This window comes from Salvelinus sp. IW2-2015, linkage group LG36 (genome assembly GCF_002910315.2).
Source record: "Salvelinus sp. IW2-2015 linkage group LG36, ASM291031v2, whole genome shotgun sequence".
In the NCBI taxonomy this organism is placed as follows: domain Eukaryota; kingdom Metazoa; phylum Chordata; class Actinopteri; order Salmoniformes; family Salmonidae; genus Salvelinus; species Salvelinus sp. IW2-2015.
The window spans coordinates 10,959,610-10,986,325 of record NC_036875.1 but is presented as its reverse complement, the minus strand read 5'-3'; the positions used below and the strand labels follow the sequence as shown (position 1 = coordinate 10,986,325).

Sequence of the window (26,716 nt, the reverse complement as noted above, 5' to 3'; positions counted from 1 at the left end):
ATTGCCAATGTTTGTCTATGGAGATTGCATGACTGTGTGTTCAATTTTATACACCTGTCAGCAACGGGTGTGACTGAAATAGCCGAATCCACTCATTTGAAGGGGTGTTCACATACTTTTGTATGTATAGTGTAAATCTTAGCTTCATGAAATGTGTACGTGTGGAGAAATCTTCACTTTTGCAAAACCTGTTTTTCATATAGTATGTTTCTATACAGATTTAGTATGAATGTTGTGTAAAATGTATGTAAAATAAGTCAATTGAGACTATCCAATTCAATAATTTTATTGCCCTTGGATCAGCAATACATTTGAAAGAATTGTTGAGTAACCAGCCTGACAGGATGAAAGAATCAGGAATTATCTTGTACAAAGCAAGGTAGTCTAATCTAAAGAATCTAATGTGCATTGCAAAATATTTGCTCTTTAAAATAGGATACAAATGTCCAAAACAAACCATATTAATACCAATTAACAGGATATATACTGTATTTTATTAAAAAGAAAGTATTTCCAAGATCATTTTTACTAGGCTGCACACCAGGTGCTAGAAAAAGTTCAATGTAAAAATGTTGATACTTTATGTTGAAAGAAATAGCCAAGAGAAAATAATGACTGTGTTCRAAATCTACAATACTCTCTCCATGGACTTAAACTAATTGATAAAAATACATTTAACCAATTAAAGTACATTACCCTAAATATATTAGTCAAATATTTCTGAGACCCATTGAACACATCAACATTATATTTTAGAGATCAAGTAAACATGAGTAATCTGAGTCAATTCCATGTGAAATCTAGAGCTAATGTCTTCAATGATCAATCTTGAATGACCAATGAGGTAGGCTGTGCCATTTCTAAGCATAACATTCCGTGTTTCCATCTGTCATTCTACTCCTCTTTCTCTCTGACCCTCAGTACTTTCCTAACCATCTTCTTCCACTCTCACACACCATAAATATATATACCATTTCTACCATTTATTCCCTTCGTATCAACTGCACTTGTCCTTTTGTCCTTCAATCTCAGACTTTTCCCAATTCCAACTTTTTGCCCTCATAGGTTGCCTTACCATCGACTGCTTGTGGTTCCGTCTGTTTTCTGTGGCATACATGATGGTGGTGGGAATGCTCTCTTTCAAAGAGAGCTCCTGGAAATAGCTTTTCTATGTTGTTGTTTGGGTGACTTTGGGGAATTGTCCTGTGGAGGCCAGTGTGGCTTAGTCAGCTTTATGTCCTCCTCTACTTTAAAGGCTTTCTGTGGGGAGTGGGCTTGTGGAGGCCACACAACAGATATCTTATTACAATTTAGTTTGTTCTCGTCAATTGATTTCATAAATTCTTTTTCAAGGGTGTCCTTTTCTGTTGTGCCTATGCTGCTCCTTGAATACCTCCAATCAAGTTGCTCTGATGAGGTGATGAGTCTGCCACTTTCATTGACATTCTTTTCATTGTGAAGTGTCTGACCAAATCGATTATCGTAGTTCCCTTTGGACTTGAAAAGTTGTTTGTAGTGTGGTAAACAGTACAGATGTCCGTGGAGAGAGACATAGTTGCCAAGGCTGGAGGAGACAGAACTAATTATTTTTCAAAACAGTGAAGTGTGAAGAAGGACTACGATTAATTCCWAGATTCCACAAACATGTCAAACTTTTTACTGCTTAATTTGCAAACATAACACAATAGAATTGGTGTCTTATGTGCAGCAACAAACTGTTGGGACCACAACCATTCAAGCACTGCTTACCAGTTCACAGCAAAAATCCACTCACAGTACTTTGAATTCCACTTGGTTTGGTTGATATGTACTTTACCTTAATTTATTTCTGCAGTGCTCGCAGCAGAAACAAGATTTATGGAATTTYTTTCTGTCCGCTATTAGAGCCTCCATCGGATAGACCCTCCTCCGACATACAGTGCAAAGCTCCGACTTGGGTACTCGAGTCTGCCAGAGAAAAGTGAACACCATTATAGCCTTTTTTATCACAACATACAATGACTCAGTTATTAAGAAATGTTATCAAGGCGTAATTACATGACCATGCGTAGTATAGTAAATCATCAAACAGGCACAATCACACTATAGGCACAATCAAAAAAACATGATTTACTGATATACACTATTGATGCAATCTTGTACTTTGTGTTGGTTTTGAAGGTCAACAATGAGAACGGTTGTATTTAAATAGGATCATTACAATATATTGTATGTGTGAGATTCTATTCCGGCATGTCATCATAACATGCTTAGGTCTTGTTCTTTTGCCATGTTTTATTCATTGACGCATTTGTTCTTTTTTCATTCGCAATAATCTCTCTCCATGTTGAAGCAGGCACATGTAAATATGTTAGGTCTCATTGAATATCAGAGGGGGCATTTTTACATGCCATTATTAACAGTTAGTTTAAGTTCTGTCATGCAGGCAGCACAACTCTTTACCAGTAACAACAGTCTTCRTTTGATGTGACACAACATGTGATGTTCTCTCCTCCGAGACACTGTAGCCGAGACTCTTGAAAACACTCTCACTCTCCGTCCATGTTTTGTGGAAATTCCTCAGCATCTCTTCAGTGGAAGCCTCATCAGGTGTTTCAGACGGCGTCACCTGAGAAACTTTTTTTTTTACCACGTCAGCATATGAGAAGGGGGGACGGTGGGTTGTTACGCTCTTTGAGTGCTGGGAAACAGTTGTGCTGCTCAGTGATCYAATAGTCTTGTTGCCTAATTCACCTAAGTTCAGGAAATGCTCTGTGACTAACTTGGTTTCAGAGTCTGTTGGGTCTGCTGACATTTGTTGCACTTCTATCTGGGAAGGCAGGGGCGAAATCTGCCCGGAGCCCCTCTGTGTCTCCTGGGTGTTCTCCTGCTTTGAACTGGCTGTTGTGTTTTCACTCAGGTTTGACTCCAGCTCATCTGGTTGATTTTTCTTGTCTTTGAAAGATGGACTTTGCTCACTCATTTCAAAAACATTTTTAATAGCCTTGATGTCAAAAGTAAGCATTTCCTCCTCTTGAGTTTCTGTATTTTCTATGTCAGACTTTGTGTATTCCGTCTCACTCCCACGTCTTTCTCTCATTGTGATAGGCTTTCTGACATAAACTTTCTCTTCTGGTGTTTCAAATTTGTTGACTAATCCAGACAAGTCCACCTTTGGAAGGTTCTGCTTCTCATTCTCTTGGTTTTCTGGTTCGAGCTCCTCCATATCTGGGCCCAAGCGCTCGGGGATGTCAATGGGATCCTTTCGCACATAAGTYTTATTTACTTTAGCTTTATGAGTCTCTTCAAAAAACTCTCTCTTGTCTCTCACTGATGTCACTGCTGATGAGTCTGATAATTCAGAAGTTTCCATAGCCTCTATGGCAACGGACTCCCACCGGTCATCCCACATAAATCCCACTTCTTCAGAGATTTTCTCTGTGATTTGCTCAGTTGTGTTTTGTACGTCTTCCTTCCTCTCTTGGTTCTCTCTTTCAGGATCCATAATGGCTGTACCTAAGTGCACTAGGATATCCAAAGATTCGTACATAGGTCTTACTTATTTCAGCTTTTTGTGCCCTTCAAAAACTCTTCTGTCTCTCACTGATGTAGTCGCTATTTGATGACTCTGAAGTTCCATCAATTCTTTATCGGTTGACTCTGTAGATCCCACTACTCAGTGCTGTTCTCTGTGATCTTCTCAGATGTGCTTTGTGTTTCATCCTTACTGTCTTGGTTTGTTGTTTTGGGCTCTCCATGTCTGGGCCCAAGCGTCGGGTATGTCAATGGAATCCTTTCGACATAAGTCTTATTTACTTTAGCTTTATGAGTCTCTTCAAAAAACTCTCTCTTGTCTCTTACTGATGTCACTGCTGATGAGTCTGACAATTCAGAAGTTTCCATAGCCTCATGGCAGCTGACTCCCACTGGTCATCCCACATAAATCCCACTTCTTCAGAGATTTTCTCTGGGATTTTCTCAGTTGTGTTTTGTACATCTTCCTTCCTCTCTTGGTTTTTCTGTTTCAGGCTCCATAATGGCTGGACCTAAGTGCTCTAGGACATCAATAGGGTCTTTTCGTACATAGGTCTTATTTGTTTCAGCTTTTTGTGCCTCTTCAAAAACTCTCTCTTGTCTCTCACGGATGTAGTCATATTGACGCTCTGACATTTTTGAAGCTTCCATCAATTCTTATCGGTGACTCTGTAGATCCCACTACTTCAGTGGCTGTTCTCTGTGATTTTCTCATATGTGCTTTGTGTTTCATCCTTACTGTCTTGGTTTGTTGTTTTGGGCTCCTCCATGTCTGGGCCCAAGCGCTCGGGTATGTCAATGGGATCCTTTCGCACATAAGTCTTATTTCTGCAGCTTTTTGTGCTTCTTCAAAAAATCCCTCTTGTCTCTCACTGATGTAGTCACCATATGAAGTCTGAGATTTCTGAAGCGTCCATGTCTTCTTTATCCATTTGAGGGAATGACTTTCCACCTGTGACCTCCCACAGCAGCCTTTTGAGCCTCTTCATATAATTCTTTTTTGTGTTTTTGGCAGTGACAATTGTTGGCTAACATTTCAGAAGTTTCCTCAGTTTGTTCCTCAATTTTGATCTGCCGATAGAATGATGCGGGGGATTCCACAATGTCAGATTTATTTTCTGTGACTTGCATAGGAGAGGAACTGGAGGTGGCATCACTCCACAAGAAAGCTGGGCTGTAGTATCTTTTATCCACGCAAGTTCTCTGCTCTAGGAAAGGTGGGAGAGGGTGTAGCCCTATTGATGTGTGAGTAGGAGGTTCAAATTTGCAGAGGGGGAGGCGTTGGGGGAGTGGCTGGTCTGAGCGTTGTGATGGGTGATGGGGTTATTCTCCGAGGTGAGTCCGTTCTCTGGGTAGATTCAATGGTAATAAAGGTGGGTGAGGGTGAGCGCATCCGTAGTAAGGGTGAGGGTGCGCTACGATCAATATATTTACACTCAACTCTTGCTTTTTGCTTTCATGTGATGTCTTTTTACTTTCCACAACTTCTTTTGACTTTCAACTTTCGAAGGGCCAACACTTATCTTACGTAGTTTTTAGTTGCACCACCAACAATGATCTTTTCAGAAGTAGGTTTACTCTTATGCTTTTCCAGAGTAGTGTGGGTTCCCTCTAAACACATCAGCTTTGCTTTTGCTAGTTTTTTCACATTTGAAACAATTTCTGTAAGCTTTTGTATATTATGTTCAACTGCAGTTCCCTCCAAATAAATTGTTTCCTCAGGACCAATGAGCCACTCTGGAATAGTATTGAGCAATGTCTTCACAGATTTAGAATCCATTTGTCCTGTAGCTCCCTCTAACTCTGTTATATGTGAGATTAACTTCTGGACATGTTCTCGTCTTTGAGAATCCTCAGTGCTCCCTGTTGAGGGCTTCGCAGGTTCCTTTTGTGCTGACTGGCTTGTCATTTTCCCACTTTCCACTTTCACTGGAACATTTCTGTATTCCTCCGTTGGTTTCTCTTGAATCTGCTGGTTTGCGGTCACCTCTTTCTTCTTTTGCGATGCCTTGACTTGTTTTTCGACTTTCACTGTTCCTTGTTCCTGGATACTTTGATGAACTTTGCTTTCAACTTTGCTTTCAGTGATAATCACTTCCTTATGTACCTGAATGTGCTCCTCTTGATGGGCGTTGTGCGTCTGCACTACAGTGATCTCCTGACTTTGAGTGGAACTTTCAGAAACAGATTTAGTTGATTCTGCAGAGGCAGCCACATCTTTGGCTTTTGACCTCTTCTTCTTCTTCTTMTTCTTTCTTGCGGGAGTTGGAGTTGCTGGTTGGTTGTCATTAACAGCAAGAGCTTTCTGAATGTCCTCCTTGACCTTGACTTTGTCCTCAGTCTCATGATGCGTTTGCTCACTAGAAACCTTTACCTTAGTGACATCCTTCACTTCCACCTTTACATCCTTCACCTGTGAAATTATTTCCTTCTTAGTTTCATCTGGCTGTTTCATGTCTTTTACTTCTACTTGCTTTTCTTTCCCTTTGGCCTTCTTTTTGACTATTTTGACAGTAGTTTCTGAGGTTACCTTTTCTACTTTAATTGACTGACTAGGAACCTTCTCAGGTGCTTGTGATACATAGTTATCATATTTATTTTTGTCTTCCAAGGGTGATTTGGCTGCTTTGACAATTGTTTCTTGGGTTACCTTTTCTGTTTTGGTAGGCTGGTCAGAAACCTTTTCGGGTCCTTGGGATGCAGAATTATCCTTCTTCTTCTTCTTGTCCTCAGATTTATGGGAATCTTTAGTTTTTAGATTTCTGACATCTTTCATGGCATCTGTTTTTGTATCTTCAACCTTTTTAGTATCACTGGTCGAGATCTGGACTTGAGAGTTGGTTTTGAGATTTTTGACATCTTTCCTGACATCTTTATTCATATTTTCAACCTTTTTATCGTCACTTGTCGAGATCTGGACTTGAGAGTTGGTTTTGAGGTTTTTGACATCTTTCCTGACATCTTTATTCACATTTTCAACCTTTATTATGTGCACTGGTCGAGATCTGGACTTGAGAGTTGGTTTTTGAGGTTTTTGACATCTTTCGCTGACATCTTTTTCATTTTCAACCTTTTTATCGTCACTGGTCGAAGATCTTGGACTTGAGAGTTGGTTTTGAGGTTTTTGACGATCTTCCTGAATCTTTTTTCACATTTTCAACCTTTTTATCGTCATGGTCGAGATCTGGATTGAGAGTTGGTTTTGAGGTTTTTTGAACATCTTCCTGACATTTTATTCACATTTTCTAAACCTTTTTTATCGTCACTGGTCGAAAATCTGGACTTGAGAGTTGGTTTTGAGGTTTTTGACTATCTTTCCTGACATTTTATTCCACATTTTCAACCTTTTTATCGTCACTGGTCGAGATCTGGACTTGAGAGTTGGTTTTGAGGTTTTTGACATCTTTCTGACATTTTATTCACATTTTCAACTTTTTATCGTCACTGGTCGAGATCTGGACTTGAGAGTTGGTTTTGAGGTTTTTGACATCTTTCCTGACATCTTTTATTCATTTTCAACCTTTTTTATAGTCACTTGTCGGAGATCTGGACTTGAGAGTTGGTTTTGAAGGTTTTTTGACTATCTTTCTGACATCTTTATTGCACTTTTTCAACCTTTTTATCGTCAATGGTCCGAGATCTGGACTTGAGAGTTTGGTTTTGAGGTTTTTTTGACATCTTTCATGCAATCTCTTATTATCATTTTCAACCTTTTTTTATGTCATGGTCGAGATCCTGGTACTTGAGAGTTGGTTTTGAGGTTTTTGACATCTTTCCTGACATCTTTTTTCATATTTTCAACCTTTTTAGCATCACTGGTCGAGATCTGGACTTGAGAGCTACTTACAGCAAAGTGTGACTGCTCTGTGTATGCTGACGATACCTGTTGTTTAGCTGCAGTAACTGTCTGTTGCTTTGTGGAGGAAATAGATGTCTGGTGCTGAATGGAGGAGACTTTGGATGTTTCATTAGAGACAATATGATGTATATTTGCATAAGTAACAGCAGATTCAGGGAGATTTTGCCCATTCCCAGCAGAGATCAAATTCGTGCTTGAAGGAGTATCTGAGATTTGGGCGTGCTTGGAAAAATCAGATGACAGTGTGTCTGACTTGACATTGGTCACAGTCTTTTCAGCATTCTCTTGAGTGAAACCAAACATCATGCTCTTGTTTGATTGCTCCATTCTGGTCTCCTCAGAGGAGAGCATTTCAAGGGCAGCAGTTACTGGCTCATGCATGAAAATGGGACTCAGTGTAGCAGGCGATGTACTATCATCTTTCTGTTTTCTGTACTTTTCCTCTGCCTTTATTAATGGAGTTTTGAATTGAGTGGATTTCAGGAAGGGAGGGGGAGAGGGTGGATGTGTAAATCTTATAGGGGCAACATAAACTTTCTTTAATTGTCGTGGTGATTCTGGTGGTTTTGGSATTTCTGACGAAACTGTTTTTGATGAAAATGATGTTGATTCAATTTGAGTTTTGCTGATTTCCATCACAGATTTGTTGGCTATGGTTGTATGTTTCTCTGAGGTTGCCTGTTGAATTTTCTGAATCTGACCGGTTGGCTCATGTTTTGACACTTGGTGCAATGCAGGACCTTTCACCTTTTTGACAGTAACTTTTGTGGCTTTAGCTAATGATTGATGAGGTGTCTGGGATGACATAGAGTCCAGTTCATACTGCGAGGGTGGGGGTGGAAGGAAATCCTGTGGTGGTGGGGGAGGAAAATGATCAGTCTCAACAGGTGGTGGGGGAGGAGGAGTTGGGGGAGGAGGAAGGTCCAAGTCCAGCCTATTGATAGAGGAGGCTGGGGTTAGGGATGATTGATCATCACATGGAGGTGGGGGAGGGAGAGAAAGTTCAGACTCAGACAATGTCCGTGTTGGGGGTATAGAACGATTTTGTATTTCCACTTTGGTTAGTTAATCTCGGTCTGAACTCAAAGACCTTTCTAACTGTGAATTGAGGTTACAGAAAGATTAGTCTTCTCAAATTGTGTTTTAATACCGATGGGTGTAATGAGTGTGAGGTTGTTGTGTTGTATTAGCTTTCCGTTGAATTGTTTTGAGTAAAGATCTGTTGAATTCCAGATGTGATTAGATTGTGGGTTTTGCAGTTGAGAGGGATTGTATTTCTTCGATGGAGTTGAGTGCCTCTCCGTTTTTGACTGAATTTAGCCGTCTTTAATTTTTTGCGTAAGTTATTTTGTGTGGCTTCAATGCTTTTGAGACATATTTTTAAAGTGGTACTCACTGCTGCAGTGTTTCGTTATTAACAACAGAAACATGTGCAGGGCATACTCTTGGCTGTGAACGTAATAGAGGGGCTTCTTATTGTCTGTGAGACGGCAGATGGAGAGCTTCAACAGGAACTTTTGACGCACCTTCATGTAGGACGTCCCACTTGTCTGATTTTTAGTGAGCCTGCAGCGCATTGGAGTCTCTGAGTTCAGCATGCAAGGATTTGTGATTGTGCTTTAACATGTAACTAGCGCTTTATTACATCCTCCTCTTCTTTCTCTGGTTGAGTTGTGTTCCCCCTTTGCCTCCTGCACCCCATGTGTTGCGTAGAGTGAGTTAATGGATCATTTTCCATCACCTCTAGAAGCTGGGTCGTCTCTGTGTCTTTTGGAGAAGCTGGTGGTTCCAATAAGAGCTCTAATAGTGCCTCTCACATTTGCTCTGACATACCATTTCCTGCTCTGGAGCATGTCCTCTGCGGCTGTCATTAAGAAGCCTCTGTGTTAAACATTGGCTTGGCTGTATGAATTGTTACCTTTGACATCTCTTTCTTCTCATCTGCCCTTGACTGTTTGCTTTGCTGCTCCAGGGATTTTAAGGTATAGCGGTTTGATGTTTCCCCTACGTCCCGCAGGTAATAAATCTGTTCGATGAAATTCGCAACCTTTAGGGGTTGCAGAATATTCTCTAGGGGATCTCAATGCCCCTTTGATGGTTGCCGGTTTCTGCGGACAATCTGCCTGGCTTTTCGGCACCTCCTGCCGTCTTTTTGAGACCAACTCAGGTGCCGTGGGCTTTGTGTATGGTTACCTTTGACCGCCGGTCCCTCCTGTTCTCTCTAAGCACACTTGTCTGATTCTAGCAACTGAGACAGCGAGTTGCAATGGCGGGCTTTCAAATTCCGCTCCACTAATTTTCCTCTTTCTGTAGGCATGCCAGTGAGCGTGTGGGGTAGTCATGAAGACCTTGACTGAGTTGTGAACATTCTCCGCGCGAGCATATGTCCTCTTTCATATATGTACGTTCTCAATTTGTGCTCGATTAACGTCGTCAGAATGAGTTTGTCCGCTTTAATACTCGTGCCTCTAGATTAATTTCCTCTTTCTCCGTTAACCGTCTTACAGGTGGAGTCCCCTCATCTGGCTGCTACTGGCGTTGTTTGAGGATCGTCATTGGCGGCCCCAGATTCATGCATGTTGGAGAAAGATTCACAGGTTTTCCTTTTCGTTTGCACACCCTTTATCCTTAATCCTGCTCTTGGTTGTTCTGGGTTGGGATAGTGTTTTTTGGAGTGCACTATTTCCTTGATATTATTGCGTTTGTTTAATCTTCTTTTTTTCACAAACTGTTATTCTCTGTTTCTTTATGTAGAAGATGAAATATATAAGTCATGATCGTCGGACATCTGCCCTTCTCATCCTCTTGAAGGAGTATACCACGTTTAGCAGATCCTCCCTCCTTGAGAAGATTGTTTACAGCTTCCTGGATGTCACCTCTTAATATTTCCTCCTTTTCCACACTGATGCCCCTCTCTTGGTTGAACAGTTGATGCACTGTTGTACTGATATTACCCTTCTCCTCTGACTCTACCACTACTCCCCTCTCAATTCTTTCCCGACGGTTCAAAAGATTCATCATAATGTTGCTCAGATCCCCGCTGATGATTTCCTCTCTTTGGATCTCTGGAGAATCCTTATTCATTAGCTGGTATTTTGCCATTCTAACGTCCCCAATTTCATCTGCTTCAATGAGTACTCCTTTTGAATTAACCATTTTCTGGCTATAAAGTTCTTCAAGGGTTCCTTTGATACTTTTACCCAGGATTTCCGACTTCTCAAAATTGTTCTCATTAAAGTCATGGAACGGAGTTGTTTCAAACAGCCATGTTGTTGTCTTTACATCGGCTTTGGGGATTTCCTCTTGAATAACTACTGTATCTTCCTCATCTATCTCCTTTATATGGTCAAGGGGATTCTGTTCAAAGAGCCACACTGATTGTCTAACATCTCCCCTTAACACCTCCTCTTTCATGACTGTTTCTATTAAATTTTCTTCRCTCTGGCTACGTATTTTATCCATTGTTTGAGTTTCGAACATCCATTTTGCTGTCCTGACATCACCTTTCTGGATTTCACTCACATTAACTGTTCGCACAGACTTCTGTGACAGCTCATCAGATTCAAAACGCTGTTTATTCATTCTAACATCTCCTCCTTGAATATCTTCAACAGTTTTAACTGACATTTTTATATCCTCTGTAATCGTATCAAGTGGCTGTGTTTCAAATCTCCACTTGGCTGAAGTAACATCTCCTTTCTGAACATCCTCCTGTGTGACAGATTTGATGATATAGACCTCATCTGTATCCCTGATAGAATCAAGAGGCTTGGTTTCAAACAACCACYGGGACCCGATCACATCACCCTTCAATATCTCCTCGCTTGTGACTGTGGTGACCTCATGATAATGGCCCTCTTTGTCTTGAATGGCATAAAGAGGCTGAGTTTCAAACATCATGGTGTAGTTCCTCACATCCCCTTTCTCTTCCTCCTCACAAGTTATTTTCTGCAACTTTGTAATATCTATTWCTGAGGAAGCCTCCTGGATTTTGTCTAAGGAGTACCTCTCAAAAATAAAACRACCTTTGTCCACATTACCTCCTTGTACATCAGTCACAGTGCGGGTGTCCAGAGTCTCTTCTTGGATATCACGTATGGMATCTATGGACTGGTTCTCAAAGAGCCATTTGCAGTTCACCACATTTCCTTTCTGGATGTTCTCTGATTGTGTAGTTGATTGTGTAGTTTTGAGCCTTTGCATGAACTCCTCAGATGTTGAGGTCATGATATCAGAGGACTGATTCTCAAAGATATACTTCATTCTATTGACATCTCCTGACTGAATGTCAATCTCTGTAACCCTCTTAAAGCTCTCATCCTCCCCTGTGATGTTCTCAAGATTCTCCGTCTCAAATAAAAAACGAGCCATTCGTACATCTTTGCCCTGGACATCTTCTTGATTCACAGTGCATGTTTGTAGAACAGTTTCTGTTTCATCTCGAATAGTGTCAAGTGCCTGTGTCTCAAACAACCATGTGCATATTTTTACATCTCCTTTGCGTATCTCCTCACTCTCATTTTCACTCTTCAACTCCTCCTTCTCATATGGGACATTCATTAGTTTAGTCTCGAATAACCACTTACCGGTTTTAACRTCACCTTTTACTATCTCAACACTTTCCTTAGTTGTACTTTCCTCATCTTCAATATTGCTGAAGTATTTAATTGCATCAAGAGGCTGTGTTTCAAACAGCCACTTGGCAGTTTTAACRTCACCAGACTCAACTTCTTCTTTGGATATTCCCTTAATAACTTCATAATTAGTGATACTTTCATCAAACTGGTCAATGGGSCATGTTTCAAACATCCATTTGCAGCTTGTTACGTCTCCCTTGACAACCTCTTCCCGATGCACTGTTTTCACCTCATGGTAATGGCCAGAGCTGTCTTGCATGGCGTACATTGGTGTAGACTCAAACAGATGTTTGTTAGATCTCACAGAGCCACATGTTACACCCTCCACGAGTATCTTTTGAGATTCATCCCATCTGGTTAAGTCTGTKGTTTCAAATATTTGCTTGTAGTTTGAGACATCCACTTTATCGATTTCCTCCAGGTTAATGGTTCGAATAACTTCCTTCTTTTCCTCTTGAATGTGCTCCAGGGGTTGACTTTCGAAAACCCATTTCTGGTGTCTCACATCCCCCTTCTCTTCATCAAGTCTCACCATTTTTTGTAGTTTCCCAACCTCAGCAAGGTCTTTTAAATTGTCAGCTGGAGTGGTTTCAAAGTAATGTCTTGCTGATCTGACATTACCTCTGACAATTTCCGCCTTGGACAAGGCTCTAGCATTTGAATCATCTTTCAAAGTATCCATTGGCTGAGTCTCAAATACCATGCAATTCTTACGGACATCTGCRTTGTAGCTTGTACCTTGATCTTCAGTGAGATTGTCGAAGTTCACAGTACGAATAATCTCCTTCTTCTCGTCTCTTATGTTCTCTAGTCGTTCATTCTCAAACATCCATTTTTGGTGTCTTATATCACCCTTCTGTTCTTCAGCTGCCACTAACTTTCTGAGGCTCCCTACCTCATTGAGGTCCTTCAAAGCTGCCTCGGGACTAGTTTCAAAGAAGTGTCTTGCAGATCTAACATTACCACCGATAGTCGGGGGTCTAGCATTTGCRTCATCTTTCAGAGAATTMATTGGCTGAGTTTCAAACGCTAAGCAATGCTTTCGAACATCGGCTCCAATTATCTCTTCCTTTTGCAGGGTTGAGCTCTCCCATTCATCTTCATTAACGGAGTCTAAGGTCTTTGTCTCAAACAACCATCTACTCCGGTGAACATCTCCTTTATAGTTGTCTTCCATGGACAGGCTACACACAAGTTTCACTGKGGCAGCGGGTTTATTAGTCATGTCCAGGGCTTGGGTATCAAAAAGCCAGGTCGAYGTTTTAGTGTCCACCTTCTCAGTCTCCACTTTGCGTATAGATGTTATCTCCAACATCTGGCCTGACTGTCCCATGAGGACGCACATAAACCGAGTCTCAAATGTGCTTGTGATTGTCTTCACTTCTCCCTTTATTTCCTCAAGCACTGATCTCAGACTCAGGAGGTGACTGTCATCAATGGTCTCAGTATGGCCTAAAGTTTCCATGTACTGAGATTCAAGCATGTGTATGGTAGAGCTGCCATCTTCCTGGGTAAACACTATCTCTTTGGTTAGCTCTTCATCGCCATGCAGTTTGTTCAGGGTCTCCATGGGTTGGTTTTCAAACAACCAGGCTGCAGCACGGACATCTCCTTTGTCCAACGTATTGAACTTGTGTCTATATTTAGTTGAAGCTATGTTGTCTGATCCCAATGCATCCATGGGCTTGGTCTCAAACATCCATGCTTTGCTTCTTACATCACTCCCAACAATCATCTCCTGTTCCATGTTTTGGGCGTCACCCTCATTTGAGGCGTCGTCTTTGATGGCATCCAGAGGTTTGTTCTCAAACATCCAGCGCATTGATTGGACCTCCCCTCTGAGGATCTCGTCCCATTCCAGGTATTCTTCTTCTGGGCTAATRCAGTCRTTGGGGCTGCTACCGTTATCCTCGTATATATAYCTGGTCTCCCCTGTGAACTCCTCCTGACTCTCTTGTTGGGTGTTTTCATACTCAGCCACATCACTATACATCTCTAGGTTTTTACGCACCTCAGGATGGATATGCTTGTAAAGGCGCTTTAACTCATACTGGTTTCTCTGCCTGAAGTATTCTTGTCTACTGAGTGGACGTTTAGAAGGGTAAGCTGATTCCGGGGGCTCAGGTGATAAGTAGCACTCTACTGGCATATCTGGACTTTCTGATGGGACCWGCAGTAAGTCTGGGGGTGGAGGTGGGAAGTACTCTAAATCTTCTGGAGGTGGTGGAGGGAAATATTCGGTGTCCTCGTAGTCAACTGCAATAGCAGATGTGTCYTCTATCACTTCAGTAGCAGCATTTTTCCATATATCACTTGATGAGACATTATGTATCTCACTTGATGAGAAATTCTGTATCGCACTTGATACATTTTGTATCTCACTTGTTGAGACTTGTTTTTCGGATATATTTGAAGCCCAATGAGACCTATTGATGTCAGCTCGGCCAATCTTTTTGGGAAGAAAATAATTATTGGGGTCATTAGAGGTCCCCGACATGTTTTAAGAAACAACATTTAAATGCAAACATGACATGTATAGCTTGTTTAAGCATGCCGACTCTTTGTTTATCACGAATTGTCAATATTCAATCTCATCGTTATTAACTGAGGGATTGGTGCCCGAACATGRTTTGATAAAATCATTTTTATAATTTTGAAAACAAGGGAAAAACTTCTGTGTTATTTAATTAACAAGCTGTATTTACACATTAGCTACACTGCTACTAATTACCATTCAAATAAAGTTAATAACTTTTTCAGCAATGGGGATTACAAAGCAGCAGGGTTTGTGTACAGTAACCTAACCCAAATTATACCGTTTTTGTCCGTTGAAATAAAATGTGTTTAAGACCAAGCATGTTAAWTAACCTTGTCCAATTACCTTCATTGGCTTGCTTGGGGCAGCTTCTTCAATGGTTCTCTCAAAGTGATCTCTTAATTCCTTGGTTGTAAATCTAGGACCTTCCTCCTCTAAAGATTCAAAAACGTCAGAACAACATCATCCTAAAGATTCGTCCATCTACTTCACATGATTGAATTTAGAATCAYTTGAACAGTGCTATTGATCATAATGATGGTGTAGAGTGTAAAATATAATGAGCACATAGTGAAGTAACATCCTACCTCTTTCATCATTATGCTTGTTGTCATAAACGGAGGTAAAGTTGTTTTCTTCATGTGTGACCTGAATCAGAAAGGCACGTCTATTAGAAAAAAACTCACCTATTCTGAAACRTATGCGGACATGTAAAGTGAATCTGTGTTATGTAAYGGCAATTAACTRAAGAACGAATCAAGCTGTTTAGAGTTAATCCACTCTCTACTAGGTCTTTCAGTGTACTGACTGTGGTCTGTAGAGTTTTTGTCTACTGAACAACTGATTTAAAACACTGATTTACAATTGTTAACACATATAGCTAAGACAAACGTATCTGGGTAGTCAGCACAGCTTCACTGTCATGTGATGAAACAGAGAAATCCAGAAGGTCAAAATGTACCTGTTCATCCTGGTGGAAAATAGCCTGCTGAGAGGCTGGGATGACTTCTCTGGAACTGCTCCTCATTGTCACCTCAGAGTTCAATTGCACTTCCTGTGAGATGGAAGACATTGAGTGTCACATACAGGTACACTCTCTCACACACACACACACACACACACACACACACACACACACGCACGCACGCACGCACGCACGCACGCACGCACGCAAAAACACAGACAGACCAGACAGACAGACACACAGCAGGGAATGGCTCCCACTTTTTGACAGCCCAGCACTAAAAGGGGCTGAGTTTAATGAATGCTCAAACAGCAGCAGATAGACTGTGCATCACTGAAAACAATATGGGATAGAAGCTGATAATTAGATGGCCTACTGCAGTCAAATTATACTAATCACAGACAAAGGAAGGATGACAGGAGAGGAGGACGATTCCATGGATGTTTCACCTTAAATCACACACAGCAGCTGTCACCATGCATAAAGGGACAAAAAAATACTTCATTTGTTTTATGCCCCTTTGTGCCACTTCAGTTTAGGATTCCCAGCTATAGAAACAGTCCCATTCAAAGCAGCAGCAATTAGAGTGGGAAATCCAAGGGTTTTGACAGACAGTCTACAGGGATCTGTATGAAATCTAACATCTGTAACTTGAGCCTTTGGAGCACGACTAGGCGAAAGATAATATAGTAGAGGGCATCTTCCCAGCCTCTTCAATCATTCAATATTCACCAAGATKTGTGCTTGCTCACTGAGTGAGTGACTTCCACTCAGCAGGGGAAGTTACGAGGGCAGGAACACAGTGGTGTGGATGGATGGATGGAAAGCTGAATGGTAGGCTGGAATTAGACCAGCGTAGGTCATACTAAATCTGCACGTTCCCCCATGCATCRCATGTCTGACATTAGCCTGCCTGCATTAATTACAGTACCTGCACAGCTCTGCGGTGGAAGTGGAACTGGGAGACATTGTGCGATGGTGCAGTTTCCTGGTTCTCGAATTGTGCCCTGACGCTGGCGAGCCCCCCAGGCACAGAGCAGACCTCAGACTCCTCCATGACCTAATGAAGCAGTGGAACATCATTAGCTGCCTGCACTCCTACATGGCCTGGGATCAGACAGATGCCTAATAGGCTATTGAGCTTGGGTTTCATTACAGACTTCTGCAAGTTAATAGAAAATACTGGAGCAGCCATTACTTAGATTGCAGTGTGTTTACACACACACACACACACACACACACACACACACACACACACACACACACACACACACACACACACACACACACACACACACACATTTCAATGTAGGCCTCCTGACAGCATGTGGCATTTTGTTTACACAATGGCAGAGCAATCTCTCTAGTTGGTTGCTTTTTGGGTGGTGCAACACAGCATGTTGTCCAGGCAGATAGTTGTTTTGCCCACCCTGCAGAGTCCAGTTGACAGCTTTGAGGTCTAGAATATGACTAATGGGATCCTGCAGGGGGCACAGATACCCCATTGTGTTGCCTGTCTGCTCCCATTTCCACTCTGAGCCCCATGAGAGGAGTCGTGCTTCCCTGGGCCTGCAGGGCCAYTGAACTCTCCTACTAGTCAGCTGTCATCACTTTCCACTAATATGGCACCACAAAGCCATCAGTGGCTATCACAACAATCAGGCCACTCTGACTTTTTGCATGACAGCGACTACTGTAAAACATGGTCATAATTATCTACTGTAAATATCCCGTATTATGCAACCTCATTAAAAATGGAATGGTCGTACAGTCACACATGACATGGCATGGTTAACAGGCATGATGAAACACACACACACAAAATTAATTAAAAAAAATATGCATTTAGCTCATTAGAATGGACACAAAGATTTCAAACACTTGGACAATCATCGAAAATAAATGATACTTTTTAAAATCTTATCACCTACATTGTTAGAAGCTTCTAAGTTTAGAATGTTTGTCAGTAAGTCTATGAGCTAAAACTGGTAATTGAAGAATAGATTGATAAATGTATGACCATATCCATAGTGTATTGTGTGTGTCTGCCTACCACGCTGGAGAAGGTGTTGTCCTGCTGCTTGGAGACAGCTGCCTGCTGGTACATGGCCATGGGTACGATCAGTGTGATCTGGTGTCAGTGGCTCCTGGTGTCAGTGGATTCCCGGCGCCAGTGGGTCTTGTCAGTRGGTCCTGTCAATKGGATCTGAGTCTTCAGAGTGAATCCTGTTCCTCTGGGTTCACAGCTTCCTCAAGAAGTCCTACCCTGGTAGTTACWCCTGCGCTGCCAGCAGCTAAGGGAACAGCAGTCATTAATTATAACATTTACCCCACAGCCTATGTTGTACACCAGGGGTTCCCAAATGTTTTTGGGCCTGCAACTTAATTTTGATCCCCAAAAAACAATTGCATCCCACCATGTAAAAAATAATAATTAAATTGGTACTATGACAGTCTGTTACAAATCAGTCTGACAGTACTTTTGTCAGTATTTCAATCTGAAGGAAGTATGGTTTGAAGTGACTGTAATGCATCAGAAAGGTATTGGGAAGTTCAGAAGATCATCAGGCAATAATTTTGTATGATATTCTGTGTAGAAAATTAACCTCATCATTGATAATGTTATTTTTCCMCCAGTCCGATTTAGAGCCTGGTCTTGTCCACTCTCTTCTAATGTGTCCTGCGTGGCTTGTGGGCATTGTAKAGGGAAACAGAAAACCCATACTTTTTACTGAGAATCTTATCTTTCATTTATCTTTATTTTGTATCTTAAACCATTTAGAAGACAGAGCCACTGTAGGCAGGAAACAGAAACCGTTCTGTTTATTACAACCACATCAGCTTATATTGGAGGTTACTGACATAAACCGGTTCTTTGAACCAAGCGCAATATTTTTGGGCGGAGATCTCTCGTGATCCCATTWTTTTTTTTAAATCAGGTGACCCCACATGGGGTTGCTACCCCTAGTTTGTGAAACACTGCTATACACAATATTATGGTTTGACTAGCCTATATCACCAGTAGATCATTTACTATACACAGCTAGTGTTCTCTTTGACCAGCATTGAGTTTCCATGGGTGCAATTATAAACATGCTTATAAAAAGAGGTGCATTACATTGAGCTACTCTATGTTAATAGTCTCGCAAGCCGCTGCACAGAGCCAACATTCATGTAAGCTTGCGAGGTCAGGCGGCTTGCGAGGCTACAATATCAAGACCTCCCTCACCATTTTAAATAGGGGACACAGATTTAAGAGAMGCAGATCTATTTTGCAGCTACAGAGTRCATTTATGACTGGAACAGTGCAATCACATGGCATGCTTTTGACTGTAATCTAGAGGCAAAAGAAACGCACACCTATTTAGGCGAGGKGCTGGCTAGCRGAGTGTAACACTTAAAAAAATAAAGGAGAGCCGCACAGTCTAGGAGCTCAGATGCCCCAAAATGTTTGGAAGAAGCATTGCATTCTAACTACCCGCTATTCAAAGTGCTCTGAACAAATTAAGGGAATCGTTCACAAACATTGGCACATTCTAAGATCCGACGATAGTATCGTGGTCGTATTCTCGCAGGGCAGAAACCTCAGAGATCAATTGGTAAACTCTGATTTACCACCCCAAGATATCCCTGCACAATGTGTATTTGCTCCCCTATTGGATGGAAACTACAAGTGTAATGGCTGTGCTCAATGCAATGGCAATTGTAAATGTAGATCCTGCAAACTGTCACGCCCTGACCATAGTTTGCTTTGTATGTTTCTATGTTTTGTTTGGTCAGGGTGTGATCTGAGTGGGCATTCTATGTTGTATGTCTAGTTTGTCTATTTCTATGTTTTTGGCCTGATATGRWTCTCAATCAKAGGCTGGTGTTTGTCGTTGTCTCTGATTGGGAGCCATATTTAGGTAGCCTGTTTTGTCATTGTGGGTTGTGGGTGATTGTCTATGTGTAGTGTTTTGTGTCAGCACTATTATTCGATAGCTTCACGTTCGTTGTTTGTTATTTTTGTTTAGTTCGTTCAGTGTTCTNATGTGTAGTGTTTTGTGTCAGCACTATTATTCGATAGCTTCACGTTCGTTGTTTGTTATTTTTGTTTAGTTCGTTCAGTGTTCTCTTTTCTAAATGAATTCAAGATGAACACTTACCATGCTGCACATTGGTCCTCCRATCCTTCCAACTACTCCTCGTCAGAAGAGGAGGAAGACGAACGTGACAGAATCACCCACCACCAAAGGACCAAGCAGCGTGGTAACGGGCAGCAGCAGAAATCGCAGGACTCCTGGACATGGGAGGAGATTTTAAACGGAGAAGGACCCTGGGCTCAGGTTGGTGAATATCGCCGCCCCAAAGCAGAGCTGGAGGCAGCGAGAGCTGAGAGGCGGTGGTATATGGAGGCARCACGAAAGCGCGGTTGGAAGCCCGAGAGGCAGCCCCAAAAATGTCTTGGGGGGAGGCACACGGGGAGTGTGGTTAAGTCAGGTAGGAGACCTGAGCCAACTCCCCGTGCCTACCGTGGAGAGAGAGGGACCGGGCAGGCACCGTGTTATGCCGTGAGGCGCACGGTGTCCCCGGTGGGCAGGCATAGCCCGGTGCGGTACATAGCAGCGCCTCGTATCGGCTGGGCTAGAGTGGGCATCGAGCCAGGTGYCATGAAGCCGGCTCAACGCATCTGGTCTCCATTGCGTCTCCTYGGGCCGGGGTACATGGCACCAGCCCTACGCATGGTGTCCCCGGTTCGCCAGCACAGCCCAGTGCGGCCTATTCCACCTCGCCGCACTGGCTTGGCTACGGGGAGCATWCAGCCAGGTAGGGTTGGGCAGGCTCGGTGCTCGAGACCTGTAGTGCGCCTTCACGGTCCGGTCTATCCGGTGCCACCTCCACGCACCAGCTCTCCGGTGGCAGCCCCCCGCACCAGGCTGTCTCTCCGTCTCCGCACTACAGGTGCTCCCGCCTGTTCAGCGCTGCCAGAGTCTTCCTCCTGTCCAGCGCCGCCTGAGTCTCCCTCCTGTCCAGCGCCGCCTGAGTCTCCCTCCTGTCCAGCGCCGCCTGAGTCTCCCCTGTGCAGCGCCAGAACGCTGAGTCCCCTCCCCCTGTCCAGCGCCGCTTGAGTCTCCCCCCTGTCCAGCGCCGCCTGAGTCTCCCCCTGTCCAGCGCCGCCTGAGTCCTCCCCCCCTGGTCGCAGCGCCGCTGAGTCTCCCCCTGTCCAGCGCCGCTGAGTCTCCCGTCAAGTCCAGAGAGCCCGCCTCTCGCAGCGTCCGTCAGTCAGGAGGCGCCGCCAGAGGCCCGTCCCAGTCAGTCCGAGAGGCAGCCGCCAGAGCCGCCCCTTCAGTCGCGGAGCTGCCCTTCAGTCCGGAGCTGCCCTTCAGTCCGGAGCTGCCCCTCAGTCCGGAGCTGCCCCTCAGTCCTGAGCTGTGAGCTGTCCCTCAGTCCGGAGCTGCCCCTCAGTCCAGAGGGCTCATCCAGAGGCGCTCCTCAGTCCAGTGGGGCCCTTTATTAGCGTTTTAGCCTAGTAGGTTTTGCGTTGCGGCCGGAGTCCGCACCTTGGGGAGGGGGTACTGTCACGCCCTGACCATAGTTTGCTTTGTATGTTTTAATGTTTTGTTTGGTCAGGGTGTGATCTGAGTGGGCATTTCTATGTTGTATGTCTAGTTTGTCTATTTCTATGTGTTTGGCCTGATATGGTTCTCAATCAGAGGCAGGTGTTTTGTCGTTGTCTCTGATTTGGGAGCCATATTTAGGTAGCCTGTTTTGTCATTGTGGGTTGTGGGTGATTGTCTATGTGTAGTGTTTTGTGTCAGCACTATTATTCGATAGCTTCACGTTCGTTGTTTGTTATTTTTGTTTAGTTCGTTCAGTGTTCTCTTTTCTAAATAAATTCAAGATGAACACTTACCATGCTGCATATTGGTCCTCCGATCCTTCCAACTACTCCTCCTCAGAAGAGGAGGAAGACGAACGTAACACAAACCCCCCCAAACAGGGAAGCAGATCCCAATCAAAGGTGTTATCATGTGCTCCACTAAGGCAGTTATTTATCTTATAACTTGTCCTTGTGGTAAAAATGATGTGGGTAAAACAAAGCATGAATTTAAAATACGTATCTCGGAGCATCGTAGCACCATTAGGTGCAAAAACTCGACTTACCCAGTTGCGGCCCACTTTTTGGAAGAAAACTACTTGATTTCGTCTCTACGTTATATTGGCATCGAACATGTTACCCTCCCTAGGTGAGGGGGTGACCTAGACAATTTATTGTTAAAACGAGAGGCTGCCTGGATCTTTAATTTAAAGACCTTTGCTCCCTTTGGTCTCAACTAGACTTTGAGCTGAAGCTATTCTTGTGATTATTGTGATTTTGCTATTGTAAATGTTTGTAGGTGTCACGCCCTGGCCTTAGTATTCTTTGTTTTCTTAATTATTTTGGTTAGGTCAGGGTGTGACATGGGGAATGTATGTGGTTTTTGTAGTGTCTAGGGTGGTTGTAAGGTTTAGGGGGTTTATTAGAGTAGTTGGGTTTATGTTTAGTATAGTAGTCTAGCTGTGTCTATGGTTGAGTGTAGGTATCTAGGAAAGTCTATGGTTGCCTGAATTGGGTCTCAATTAGAGACAGCTGGTTATTGTTGTCTCTGATTGGGAGCCATATTTAAGGCAACCATAGGCTTTAGCTGGTTGTGGGGAATTGTCTATGTTGAACGTTTGTAGCGTGTGTGTGTACTACGTTTATAGCTTCACGGTCGTTTGTTGTTTTTGTATAGTTTGTAATAGTGTTTCGTTTCATGTTCATCTTCGTAGTAAAAAATAAAAGAAGATGGCTTATTTTCCACATGCTGCGTTTTGGTCCGTCTCTCCTCCACACGATCGTGACAGTAGGCTTATGTAGCCTAATTGTATCTATGATCGTGCGCTATCCATTTATGTTTTTTGTATGCTATTTTAATATATGAGAATTAACCAATGACATCAGGCCACACCCGGCCATGATTACAGACACCTGTGTGTGTCTTTTGACACTATATAAATGAGCCACCCTGCAGTGTTTGTCATTATACCCTGATGAAGACAGCTTGTCTGTCGAAAMGTTGGACATAAAATGTATGCTTTTGACTGTAAACATACATAAGAGCAAAAAGGCAACTATGTTTTAAATATAGCTGAAGACCTTACAAGGAGTTTACAGTACAGCCATTATTATAAAATAAGGGTACACAAACATCCATATGAATGACTGTCAAATGAGCTTTTAAATCTGAMATTGACAATAGACCAGCGTTTTCCAAACTCGGTCCTTGTGACCCGAAGGGGTTCAAGTTTCGTTTTTTGCCCGAACACTACACAGCTGATTCAAATGATTAAAGCTGGATGATTAGTTGATTATTTGAATCAGCTGTGTAGTGCTAGGGCAAAAACCAAAACGTGCACCCCTTGGGGTTCCRAGGGCCGAGTTTGAGAAACMCTGTAGTAGACTATTAATGTGTTCTGTAATCAACATCATGTCATGGATAGTGGGTGAGTCGTTCTGTATTGTAACCGTTTCTTATACAGTGACAGCACACACCCAGTACAAAGGGAATTCACAATGATATTTTCCATGAGAATGCAGGTGCTCTAGTGAATAAGACAGTCCCTCTCCAACACAGGAGAATCATTAAAATMAATTACAGCCATTCCAGTGGATGGTAAATTAAAGACTGGGAGAATACAGATTTATGTTAGTCTGTGTGTAAAACRTGGTTAGGGTAATGACTCTCTGACACCTCAGACTGTTAACACTCCACACATAGCACCTAGGCTAATGTGCACTAAGCCAGCATGGAAACCTCATGATGTGATGGGATGGCTGTACCTCAGCTCTTGTGTTCTGGTTTTAGGGAAGCGTGGACGTACAGTTTCACGTTGCACTACAGAAGCACTAAATATTATTTTGGGTTTGTAGAACATACATTATCAAAGCACCGTTTTGTTTTTTGCCCTTGCACTACACAGCTGATTCAAATTTCAAAGCTTGATGATTAGTTGATTATTTGAATCAGCTGTGTAGTGCTAGGGCAAAAACCCAAACGATCCCCAGGACCGAGTTTAGGAAACCCAGCCGTAAAGCATCGCTTTGGAATCCCACAGGGGGCACTCATTAAGAGTAAAGTCCTCATTTACAATMATTTCAGGTTTTTGAATTGGTATGCGGTGTGAACCCTAATCAGCATTAATCCAATTAAAAACAGATTCAACATGCATTAGACAAAGTAGGGTCTCTGAACAGCCKCAAATGCTACTTTATCAAACTGAATGAAAACTGCAGAACACCGTCAGCAAAAAAGGCAGTCGGGCTGGAGATGATATTTCACTTACGTAATATGATTTATGACAGCAAAGCACATATTGAATCCCTATATCAAATAGCTTTAAATGATGTGAAGTTCTCTGTCAACGGGAACATGTCAAATCAGTTATTTTTTAATCTGCTGCTTTTCAGCCGCAAATAAATAAGTATACTCTTAAATTAACAGTGACTAGTAACCTATTTATGCGCTAACCTTATTTGAGTCTATAAACACTTGACCACTTAAGAGGACAATTAAAACATGCTGATAGGCATAGATAGTCCTGCTGCTGGTTGATGCTGTTGATCAGTACAGCGTCATAGGATTGTGTGGACAAGACTGTCTTAGGGCAAAACAGTCTCTGACCATCTATTTTAGCCTATATTTAGGCATGATTGGCACGATAGTATAAACCTATGACCCTGTAAAGAGGGATGGGGGACAAGCATAGATACGTCCCAAAATAAGATAGGTTTCCTACTCTAAAACCATAAATCCTGGCAGCTTCAACACGCCACAAGAAAATGGTTTCTTATACTGTAGGAGAAAGTTCAATGTCTACCATTGCCTTTTGCAACCATAGACCAGCTATAATGTTTATTATGGATGTGTGAAACTTTGAGGCYAAGAAATGTGTCAACAATCTTGGGAGATCTTGTGACATTTTATGTTCAGTTGAGASCTCACATAACAGGAAAGTGAAGTAATGTAGGCGCCAACTACCTGCAAAAATAAATCAACACTATTTTAAACGTTGCTGGCCTGCAGAGTCGTATTTCTTAGTAAGAGCTGGAGACAAACAGTGAGGACAAGATTTTTAAAGATTGGAAGACCCAGTTCCAGAATCCRGACACTGTCCTGCCTTAGGCTTAATATAACAAATCTTTAGTGCACCGATAGTGGCGTCCGAGGTCATACCATAATGTTCATACATCGATTTCATCAAGTGAGTTGAATTATTTTGGCCATTCAACACTTTCAGTAGTCTATGGCAGCAATTACCTTCTGAGGAACAGTTATCAGACAAACCGGGGCCTCGCTTTTGATATGCAGAGCTCTAAAGCTATATTGAACTAAGCTGTGGTCTATGCCAGAGCTACTGCTATCAGTGATGACAAAACAAGGAATGACTGTCTGTCTCCTTAGTCAATGAGGCTACAGAGGCAAATCCAGTATTTTCCAGGGAAAAATGGAGTTTACATTACTCAAGGTTAGCTTACTGTCTGAATCCAAAATGTAAAATGACAATACTTCTGATTGGCCTATTACTTCCGAGCCAGGACCTCCATAACAATGTCTGCTTTGTGAGGACAATAMTAATGCTTTCAGTGGGGCACAAGAACAAAACCTCCCCCCTCAGTTCTCCTTCTAACTACTAATTATTTCCATGCATTAAAAAACACCATCAAATACTGGCACATAATGAACCCATGGGAAAAGAGAACTCAGGTCTGCAAAGCACRTTGTTATTTCTCCATATTGATTGCACTGTTTTACTTCCTGACAGCATATTATTGACTGAAATCAATGAACGCTACATTTATTGAGAGTCAAAACGCCTATGATGTACAAGAGTAGCAAACAGTGGCATTTATGCATGCATCAATGAATCCCTTTTGAATAGCTGATGAACAACAACATTATGTAGGAGGTTAAAGACCACCCAAACAACACAGGCACAGTTGCTCCAAGATGCCACCTACCAGGTCGGTGAAGAATAGAAAAATATAACTCAGAYGATAGAATCCCACAGGAAGGCCACTAAAACCCCTGGCCCGTAGGACGTCTTTCCTCACCACAAGTCAAATCCCTTTTGGTGTTGGAGTCCCGCTCCAGCAGTACGTGATCACCTCTGTCCAAGGAGCAGACGGTGACAAGCTGATTTTATTTCAGACACCCCGCCCCCTTTTTTTAGAGGGTGAGGCCTTCRTACCGTCCATGTCAAGTCTGCGAAATCTACATGTAAATACTTCCTGTAGGCCACCATCTTCTACAGGCCACTCTACTAATAAATCAGGTCACTGCAGTTTCATCATCACAGATTCCATCATAGCTCACTGTCCACTCTGCCACTACAGCTGTCATGACCCATCTTTATATGCCAAAACCACACACATTCAGTCCTATATGTAATGCTTTARGTATCTCTACCCTTCTACAGTCTTAAATTACCCCTCACAGCGTGAGCTGGTGGATTCTAGGAAAGTGCTGCTCATTTGAAATGATGACAGTTAATGTCAGAGAGAAAACAGTCCCATGTGATGTGTCGTCCAGGGGTTTTGAATGGGGTCAGTGGTGATTTTAAATGCTAAAAGCAGACATCACAAGAGACACCCGAGGCTCGGAGAGCTCTCGCTCCTCTCCCTTGTCCTCTTTTGCCCAGCTGGAGAGCAGCGGCGCCAGGCTGACTCTGGTATCCCTGAAAGCTGGGGATGTGCGGAGGCCAGACGTGGCAGACATGCATCCCTGCAGTGCTGTCTACCCCATGTGTAACCCACACCTGCCCTAAAGAACCACGTCTGCCGCATTCCTACCGCCACGGAAGCCTGAAACGCAAGGAGATCCTTCAGAAACACAACACTCTCCGAGGATTCTTGATCATGGAGACAGCCTGAATTCATTTCATACAGGTCTCTCTTCGTGGCTTGAGTAAATTTCCAATCAACAAGTCCGACTACTCTTAAAGGGCAGGGAGGTGCCGAGGTGTTGGTGTATTTCCAGTCAATCTCAGTGAGTGAAATAAACTGSCAATGGAAATACATTCTGCCAACTTTCAGTGAATTGATTAAGCCTCATGTTATTTTCATAGCAGCTCTTTTTGTTCTGCTTCAAGTTTTGTCTTCTCTGATCCGTAACAGAGGGGTAAGTCATGCAGAGAGGTGGAGAGGA

General features: G+C 42.7%; 4 protein-coding genes across 4 annotated transcripts; all 4 read right to left on the bottom strand.

Moving 5' to 3' along the window:
* Nucleotides 1-270: 270 nt before the first annotated feature.
* Nucleotides 271-4,952, bottom strand: LOC139022484 (xin actin-binding repeat-containing protein 2-like). Its single transcript, XM_023981031.2, has 3 exons — nt 2,443-4,952; nt 1,817-1,947; nt 271-1,564 (listed from the first exon to the last, which is right to left on the bottom strand). The coding sequence occupies exons 1-2, from the start codon at nt 3,527-3,529 to the stop codon at nt 1,856-1,858; spliced, it is 1,179 nt and encodes a 392-aa protein (XP_023836799.2). The 5' UTR covers nt 3,530-4,952; the 3' UTR covers nt 271-1,564; nt 1,817-1,855.
* A 7-nt stretch (nt 4,953-4,959) lies between these two features.
* Nucleotides 4,960-7,075, bottom strand: LOC139023805 (DNA ligase 1-like). The gene is made up of 3 exons (XM_070437743.1): nt 6,780-7,075; nt 6,584-6,596; nt 4,960-6,493 (listed from the first exon to the last, which is right to left on the bottom strand). The coding sequence occupies exons 1-3, from the start codon at nt 6,914-6,916 to the stop codon at nt 5,033-5,035; spliced, it is 1,611 nt and encodes a 536-aa protein (XP_070293844.1). The 5' UTR covers nt 6,917-7,075; the 3' UTR covers nt 4,960-5,032.
* A 159-nt stretch (nt 7,076-7,234) lies between these two features.
* On the bottom strand, nt 7,235-8,949 carry LOC139023807 (uncharacterized). The gene is made up of 2 exons (XM_070437756.1): nt 8,769-8,949; nt 7,235-8,322 (listed from the first exon to the last, which is right to left on the bottom strand). Exons 1-2 carry the CDS (start codon nt 8,947-8,949, stop codon nt 7,235-7,237), a joined length of 1,269 nt encoding a protein of 422 aa, XP_070293857.1.
* Nucleotides 8,950-10,093: 1,144 nt separating this feature from the next.
* Nucleotides 10,094-25,710, bottom strand: LOC111959463 (xin actin-binding repeat-containing protein 2-like). The gene is made up of 7 exons (XM_070437755.1): nt 25,531-25,710; nt 17,563-17,803; nt 16,441-16,569; nt 15,507-15,599; nt 15,133-15,193; nt 14,891-14,979; nt 10,094-14,458 (listed from the first exon to the last, which is right to left on the bottom strand). Exons 2-7 carry the CDS (start codon nt 17,620-17,622, stop codon nt 10,094-10,096), a joined length of 4,797 nt encoding a protein of 1,598 aa, XP_070293856.1. The 5' UTR covers nt 17,623-17,803; nt 25,531-25,710.
* Between the last annotated feature and the right edge of the window lie 1,006 nt (nt 25,711-26,716).